We start from the raw sequence: 9535 nt of genomic DNA on the forward strand, positions 1-9535 counted from the left end.
AAAAAGAGGGAAACGAGGCGGTCTTCTGGTCAGACTCCGGAGACGGGCACATCGTGCACCACTCCCTAGCATTCTTCTTGCCAATGTCCAGTCTCTTGACAACAAGGTTGATGAAATCCGAGCAAGGGTAGCATTCCAGAGGGACATCAGAGACTGTAACGTTCTTTGCTTCACGGAAACGTGGCTCACTGGAGAGACTCTAGCCGAAGCGGTGCAGCCAACGGGTTTCTCCACACATCGCGCAGACAGAAACAAACAACTTTCTGGTAAGAAGAGGGGCGGCGGCGTATGCCTTATGACTAACGTGACATGGTGTGATGAAAGAAACATACAGGAACTCAAATCCTTCTGTTCACCTGATTTAGAATTCCTCACAATCAAATGTAGACCGCATTATCTACCAAGAGAATTCTCTTCGATTATAATCACAGCCGTATACATCCCCCCCCAAGCAGACACATCGATGGCTCTGAACGAACTTTATTTAACTCTTTGCAAACTGGAAACCATTCATCCGGAGGCTGCATTCATTGTAGCTGGGGATTTTAACAAGGCTAATCTGAAAACAAGACTCCCTAAATTTTATCAGCATATCGATTGCGCAACCAGGGGTGGAAAGACCTTGGATCATTGTTACTCTAACTTCCGCGACGCATATAAGGCCCTGCCCCGCCCCCCTTTCGGAAAAGCTGACCACGACTCCATTTTGTTGATCCCTGCCTACAGACAGAAACTAAAACAAGAGGCTCCCACGCTGAGGTCTGTCCAACGCTGGTCCGACCAAGCTGACTCCACACTCCAAGACTGCTTCCACCACGTGGACTGGGACATGTTTCGTATTGCGTCAGACAACAACATTGACGAATACGCTGATTCGGTGTGTGAGTTCATTAGAACGTGCGTTGAAGATGTCGTTCCCATAGCAACGATTCAAACATTCCCTAACCAGAAACCGTGGATTGATGGCAGCATTCGCGTGAAACTGAAAGCGCGAACCACTGCTTTTAATCAGGGGAAGGTGTCTGGTAACATGACCGAATACAAACAGTGCAGCTATTCCCTCCGCAAGGCTATCAAACAAGCTAAGCGTCAGTACAGAGACAAAGTAGAATCTCAATTCAACGGCTCAGACACAAGAGGCATGTGGCAGGGTCTACAGTCAATCACGGACTACAGGAAGAAATCCAGCCCAGTCACGGACCAGGATGTCCTGCTCCCAGGCAGACTAAACAACTTTTTTGCCCGCTTTGAGGACAATACAGTGCCACTGACACGGCCGGCAACGAAAACATGCGGTCTCTCCTTCACTGCAGCCGAGGTGAGTAAGACATTTAAACGTGTTAACCCTCGCAAGGCTGCAGGCCCAGACGGCATCCCCAGCCGCGCCCTCAGAGCATGCGCAGACCAGCTGGCCGGTGTGTTTACGGACATATTCAATCAATCCCTATACCAGTCTGCTGTTCCCACATGCTTCAAGAGGGCCACCATTGTTCCTGTTCCCAAGAAAGCTAAGGTAACTGAGCTAAACGACTACCGCCCCGTAGCACTCACTTCCGTCATCATGAAGTGCTTTGAGAGACTAGTCAAGGACCATATCACCTCCACCCTACCTGACACCCTAGACCCACTCCAATTTGCTTACCGCCCAAATAGGTCCACAGACGATGCAATCTCAACCACACTGCACACCGCCCTAACCCATCTGGACAAGAGGAATACCTATGTGAGAATGCTGTTCATTGACTACAGCTCGGCATTCAACACCATAGTACCCTCCAAGCTCGTCATCAAGCTCGAGACCCTGGGTCTCGACCCCGCCCTGTGCAACTGGGTACTGGACTTCCTGACGGGCCGCCCCCAGGTGGTGAGGGTAGGCAACAACATCTCCTCCCCGCTGATCCTCAACACTGGGGCCCCACAAGGGTGCGTTCTGAGCCCTCTCCTGTACTCCCTGTTCACCCACGACTGCGTGGCCACGCACGCCTCCAACTCAATCATCAAGTTTGCGGACGACACAACAGTGGTAGGCTTGATTACCAACAACGACGAGACGGCCTACAGGGAGGAGGTGAGGGCCCTCGGAGTGTGGTGTCAGGAAAATAACCTCACACTCAACGTCAACAAAACTAAGGAGATGATTGTGGACTTCAGGAAACAGCAGAGGGAACACCCCCCTATCCACATCGATGGAACAGTAGTGGAGAGGGTAGCAAGTTTTAAGTTCCTCGGCATACACATCACAGACAAACTGAATTGGTCCACTCACACAGACAGCATTGTGAAGAAGGCGCAGCAGCGCCTCTTCAACCTCAGGAGGCTGAAGAAATTTGGCTTGTCACCAAAAGCACTCACAAACTTCTACAGATGCACAATCGAGAGCATCCTGGCGGGCTGTATCACCGCCTGGTACGGCAACTGCTCCGCCCTCAACCGTAAGGCTCTCCAGAGGGTGGTGAGGTCTGCACAACGCATCACCGGGGGCAAACTACCTGCCCTCCAGGACACCTACACCACCCGATGTCACAGGAAGGCCATAAAGATCATCAAGGACATCAACCACCCGAGCCACTGCCTGTTCACCCCGCTATCATCCAGAAGGCGAGGTCAGTACAGGTGCATCAAAGCTGGGACCGAGAGACTGAAAAACAGCTTCTATCTCAAGGCCATCAGACTGTTAAACAGCCACCACTAACATTGAGTGGCTGCTGCCAACACACTGACACTGACTCAACTCCAGCCACTTTAATAATGGGAATTGATGGGAAATGATGTAAATATATCACTAGCCACTTTAAACAATGCTACCTTATATAATGTTACTTACCCTACATTATTAATCTCATATGCATACGTATATACTGTACTCTATATCATCGACTGTATCCTTATGTAATACATGTATCACTAGCCACTTTAAACTATGCCACTTTGTTTACATACTCATCTCATTTGTACATACTGTACTCGATACCATCTACTGTATCTTGCCTATGCTGCTCTGTACCATCACTCATTCATATATCCTTATGTACATATTCTTTATCCCCTTACACTGTGTACAAGACAGTAGTTTTGGAATTGTTAGTTAGATTACTTGTTGGTTATTACTGCATTGTCGGAACTAGAAGCACAAGCATTTCGCTACACTCGCATTAACATCTGCTAACCATGTGTATGTGACAAATAAAATTTGATTTGATTTGATTTGATATGGCATGCTGGCTAGTGATGTTACGTTTGATACCGGAGCTCCAAGGCAGGCATCGAAATCACTAAAGCTTCGATCACACCAACAGCGTTATTGCATTTTGGTACACCAGAATTACATTCATTTCCAATGAAACGCTGCATTTGCCTTGCAGCATTGCGTTGCAGAGGCAGTTGCAGTGCGCTCGGTGCATACGTTGTATTTATCCAACGTATGTGTTAAACTGTATGCATAAACTGCATGACAGAAATGGTAGCAGAAGGTGAATTTTGAACTTTTGTTGCATGCATATCCAGATGATGCTGCATACTATTTTGCACAAGGACGCTGTCGGTGTGATCGAAGCGTAAGCAGCTAACTTTGATGCTTGTATCACTTTATCAGAAGGTTGTCATCAATGATGTCCAAAGCTTTGTTTGATCTCATGCTTTTTTCAACCGTGTGTTGCAAAATGCGAGATCACATTGATTTTGTAGTGGTTCTGGTGCTTTCTTTGATAGGCCTGGTTCCCGCAGACATCGCTCAAACCAAGCCATTTTTATCTATGGTGTCCACAGATCGATTTATAAGCAAAAATGTCAGTCGGAATCGGTACCAGAACCACGCAGGTACCCTAAACAGGAGACTTTACATCTAAGAGATTTTAAAGTGGAAAATCTGAGTCAAAGCGTAATTCCATTAATGTCGAATTGCCCTTTACAATGACACATTATTGAATTATTTTTTACATGGAGGGGGCCAACCATCACCTCAATACAGAAATAAGGACTATTTGCACACATTTCCTTGCAATAATTAACTCAGAGAAAAAAAATATGGTATTGTGTTGTATGCTCCAATTAAGACATAATCCCTCAACCTAGATATGGGATCAATTAAAACAGGAATATTATTATTGAAAATAATATGAGTTTACAAAACATTAAGAACACATTCATAATATTGAGTTGACCACACTGTAGCTTTCACCTGGATTCACCTGGTCAATCTATGTTATGGAAAGAGCAGGGTTTCATAATGTTTTCTACACTCATTGTATAATCCAACAGGCCTCTCGTCCAAGTCATGTTGTGATCGTTAGTAATCATATTGTGGCAGGATAGAGGCAGGATTTCACACACACACACACACACACACACACACACACACACACACAATATTCGTAGACAAAGCAATATTTAGGCTAAAAGCCGGATTCAGTTTGAAGCTAACTGCATTACCTTGGTAATCAATTATCAGAACTTGTATTATAATTGCATTATTGCATTGTGCCTATTCTGTTTGTAACATGTCATTTGCAAACACTTGCCTGAGTCAATAGCAGGATGACAGCAGGCCAGAGTGCATATTGTGAGAAAGTGGACATGGCAAACCGTATAAGGGGTGAATGTGGGTGCAGTGCTTTAAAGGAGAACAAATTGCGATCAAAAAAATTGCACCTGGTGTATTCTACACTGAACAAAAACATAAACTCAACTTCTAAAGTGTTGGTCCCATGTTTCATGAGCTGAAATAAAAGATCCCAGACATTTTCCATACGCACAAAAAGTTTATTTCTCAAATGTTGTGCACAAATTTGTTTACATCACTGTTAGTGAGCATTTTTCTCCATTACACAGGTGCATCTTGTGCTGGGGACAATAAAAGGCCACTCTAAAATGTGCAGTTTTGTCAGACAACAGAACCTGTCTCAGGGGAGCTCATCTGTGTGCTTGTCGTCCTCACCAGGGTCTTTACCTGACTGCAGTTCGGTGTCGTAACTGACTTCAATGGGCAAATTCTCATCTTCAATGGCCACTGGCATGCTGGAGAAGTGTGCTCTTCACGGATGAATCCCGACTTCAACTGTACCGGGCAGATGGCAGACAGCATGTATGGCGTTGTGTGGGCGAGCGGTTTGCTGATGTCAACGTTGTGAACAGAGGCCAGAGTGCATGGTGGCGGTTTATGGTATGGGCAGGCATAAGCTATGGACAATGAACACAATTGCATTTTATCGATGGCAATTTGAATGCAGAGACACCGAGATCCTGAGGCCCATTGTCGTGCCATTTGTCCGCCACCATCACCTCAAGTTTCAGCATGATAATGCACGGCCCCATGTTGCAAGGATCTGTACACAATTCCTGGAAGTTGAAAATGTCACCGTTCTTCCATGGCCTGCATACTCACCAGACATGGCACCCATTGAGCATGTTTGGGATGCTCTGGAACGACGTGTACGACAACGTGTTCCAGTTCTCGATAATATCCAGCACCTTCACACAGCTATTGAAGAGGAGTGGGACATCATTCCACAGGCCACAATCAACAGCTTGATCAACTCTATGCGAAGGTGATGTGTCACGCTGAATGAGGCTAATGGTGGTCACACCAGATACTGCCTGTTTTTCTGACCCATGTCCCTACCTTTTTATGTGACCAACAGATGCATATCTGTATTCCCAGTCATGAGAAATCCATATATTAGGGCCTAATACATTTATTTCAATTGACTGATTTCCTTAAATGAACTGTGTTTTGAAGGACCCTGTTGCTATATATGACAAAACTGAAATGCTGAATTGTTTCAATGAGCACTTTGTATCATCTGGTAGGCTGTTTTATTCAGTGTCCTCTGTCTCTGTACAACCCTGTGTGGATGAACCAGTGAGAGCTGGTCAAGCTTTTTGCCATTCTCAGTGCAGGTGGTACATAAAGCCCTGAAATCCTTAGATCAGAGAAAGCCTGCAGTTCCTGATCTTTTGGATCCCTGTTTTTTAAATCTGGCAGCTGATTTCATAACTGAACCACTTATATCTCTGTTCAATCTAACCCTGGAATGTAATGAAATTCCAAATACCTGGAAATCAGCATTTGTCCTACCACTTTTAAAACTCTTTTAAATAATTATAGGCCAATCACAAAGCTGTCACCCCTGGTGAAAATACTTGAAACCCTTGTAAGTGAACAGCTAAAATAGTTTTTATTTACTAACTCTATTTTATCAATGTACCAATCGGGCATCAGGAAGAAGCATAGCACAATTACAGCAGCCATGAAGGTTTAAAATTATATCACTGAAGCCATTGACAAAAAACTGCACTGTGTCTCACTTTTTATTGATCTCTCTAAGGCTTTTGATACAGTTGATCATGCTATACTAAGGCAGAGATTGTCGAGTGTAGGTCTTTCGGAGCATGCAGTTGCATGGTTTGCTAACTATCTGTCTGATCGAACTCAGTGCACTCAATTTGATGGGCTTATGTCTGTTAAATTGTCTGTCTTGAATGGTGTGCCCCAAGGCTCTGTACTTGGTCCTCTCTTATTCACTATTTATATAAGTTTATATAAAAATGTCCAAAATGCACAACTTAATTTTTATGCTGATGATACTGTTATTTACTGTTGTGCCTCATCTCTTAGAAAAGCTTTCCAGAACTTGCAAACTGCTTTTTATACTGTTCAACATACCTTGTGTCAATTGATGCTTATCCTCAATACTGACAAAACTAAACTTATGGTGTTTTCTAATGCAAGAAATAGACCTCTGAACCTTTCACCTATTACTTACTACCTGTCAAGGCAAGGAGATTGAGGTTGTAACCTCATATAAATATCTTGGAATTTTAATTGATGACGGCCTCTCTTTTAAATTGCATATTCAAAAAAATTGAAGCTGAAATTGGGATTTTATTTTAGGAATAAGGCCTGTTTTTCTTTTGAAGCCAGAAGGAGGCTAGTATCAGCCACATGTATGCCTTTACTAGACTATGGGGATATGTTATATATGAATGCTTCCGCTCAGTGTTTGAGATCAATTGACACTCTTTACCATGGCACTTTGAGATTTATTTTAAACTGCAAAACCCTTACGCACCACTGCACTTTGTATACCAGGGTTGGCTGGCCTTCTCTAGTCACTCGTAGGCTCAGTCACTGGTATACTTTTATTTACAAAGCCATGATGGGTTTACTACCTTTTTATTTGTGCATTTTTATTGTTCAGAAATGTGGTGGGTACTCTCTTCGTTCGCTGGACGTTATCCTGCTAACTGTTCCAAATGTCCGAACTGAATTTGGTAAAAGGGCTTTTATGTACTCTGCGCCATCGTCTTGGAACACCTTACAAAATACTTTTAAACTGGAAGAACTTGTCCCGGTTGGTGTTTTTAAATCACCGATGAAGGATTTTGAGGCTGATTCCCTGACCTGTCAATGTTTTTAATTAGCTGTTTTATACTCTTGTGAATTCAATGGTTTTTACTAGATTACTTGTAGTTTTTCATATTGTCTGTCTGTAATTTTTTTGTAATGACTTGGTGCTGCCTATCTTGGCCAGGGCGCTCTTGAAAAATAGATTTTAATCCCAATGAGCCCTTCCTGGTTAAATAAAGGTTAAATAAATAAAAACGTAGAAACATTGTTGAAATTGTTGCAACTTGCGTTTATATTTTAGTTTAGTTCATTCTGACTTATGTTCAGACTCTGACTGAGTTCCCCAAAAAATAGACATTATTATTATTTTATTCACTGGCTCTCATTGGCCATTCCTGAGCTGTCGTTGGGTATTGCTGACCAATCACCGTTCTCAAAACTTTCGTTGCACATTTCACACAACAAGAGAATTGCAGATTCTGTGCCGAATTCTGTGTGGAAGTTTAGAAGACCTGTTGTCTTCCAAGTCGGGAATTGAAGAAGTATGCTAATTAAAGGTTTGGGAGTGAACGTTATTTATAATAAAAGGTTACCTGGAGAAAATCTGACCTCTCAAAAATGAAAATGGATGGCGCTCCCTTCAGGGAACTAATGTTCCTAAACCCTCCCTGAACGCTTGAAAAACAAAACAAGTGATGCTCCCCTATAACCAAAATAATAATGTAAACAAAGTGGATAGCAGAGAACGTCTACCATTTATTGGACAGACTAGAGCCTTAGATATGCAGTTTAAGAAACTGTTCTTCGTCCTGTCAGCATTACATGTGGACGCAGGAATTTTTATATCGTACAGGGCTACGGGCCAGAAGGTTGCGGGTTCACAGACCACCATGGACAAGAGTAGGCGTGGATAGATCTCCTGTATAGTAAAATCATAGCATCTATCATCGTATTTGCCTATCAGAGAAAACAATAGCCTTTTTTAAACATTTCATGCAATTCTACATAATTTTACTAGCAGAATATTTTTATACCACACAAATGACTGAAATTACAGTCTACGAATGGACAGAGAGAGATATGCCTGTGTTAATCTTATCATTTATCCAATGCCAAATCAGTGTGTATTGTGTGCAACGAAACTGTCCCCTGTTTGCAAATAAGCACGTAAGCAGATACCCATCAACTAGTCATTGCGCTAATGCTAGTTAGCATTCGCTCGCGAAACTACCTCTAACTTCCTTCATACTGGACACAGATACATAAAAAATGGTATCCACGAGTTCATCTGACTCTGAGGAAGTAGATAAAAAGCCTCATTGCCAAAATCCCGATGAATCCCTTTAACATTTCCTATAATAAAGCATATCAGCCAGCTGGAACAGTAATAATGGTCTGACTATGCGATATTTTTAATAGCTACATGGTTATTATAAAGTGCCTCGGGCGGAATCCTACCGCTCGCATCCGTTGCCCTATCAACACAGCTTACCGCATTACCGCGGATCTCTCAATCAACCAAAACAGCGACTCACGTCTCTGAAGCGATTCCAGTGCTTGATCTTGCGGCTGTACTGTGAAATGGTGGACAGCCAATGCTCGTCTTCCATGAAATTCCCTGTTTTTTCTGCCTCTTTCCCGTTCTTAATTTCCGCCTGCAAGGTGGATCCCACCAGCATCATCACCGGGACGAGAAGGACCCCCAATTCGGTCATTATCACCATGGTAAGCGCTTAGAAAAGGCGCGCGGCACTCGATATAGCTTCTCTTCTGGAGAAAAAGACGAGGATGCGACTAGAGTGAAATGTAACCTGTTTGCGGAGATGCGCCTTCCTACTACTGCTGCCGCGAAAAGGAGAAGGGAGAGAGAAAGAAGTAGAGGGAGAAAGAGAGAGGGGGGGGGGGGGTGACGCTTTCATGTGTTACGAAATGTATAGCACCTGGCGAGGTTACGCATTAAAGGTACAATAGTGTCTACTGTTATGACATTCCCTCTCATTGCTCCCATTGAATATGACGTATATAAGGACATTACACATGCATCAATTGATAAATGGTGGATGGTGGAATCATATCTTACCTCGTTTAACTAACTAATTGTAGCCTATGATCTGAATATACCACTTGTCTTAAAGAAAGCAATACATCATTCAGTTAAAACGTCCTCTTGTGACCACTCTTTTTACATTT

At 43.2% G+C, this 9535-nt stretch overlaps 1 protein-coding gene across 1 annotated transcript in view; it reads right to left on the reverse strand.

The window, feature by feature from the left end:
- LOC110503103 (testican-2) overlaps nt 1-9230 on the reverse strand; it is a 67700-nt gene extending 58470 nt beyond the window's left edge. The window contains exon 1 of the mRNA XM_036960239.2: nt 8881-9230. Coding sequence (XP_036816134.1) covers nt 8881-9069 — 189 coding nt within the window. The 5' untranslated portion in view covers nt 9070-9230. The remainder of the gene's footprint in view (nt 1-8880) is intronic.
- Nucleotides 9231-9535: the final 305 nt, after the last annotated feature.

This window comes from Oncorhynchus mykiss, chromosome 23 (genome assembly GCF_057628025.1).
Source record: "Oncorhynchus mykiss isolate SJ-2025 chromosome 23, ASM5762802v1, whole genome shotgun sequence".
Lineage (NCBI taxonomy): Eukaryota > Metazoa > Chordata > Actinopteri > Salmoniformes > Salmonidae > Oncorhynchus > Oncorhynchus mykiss.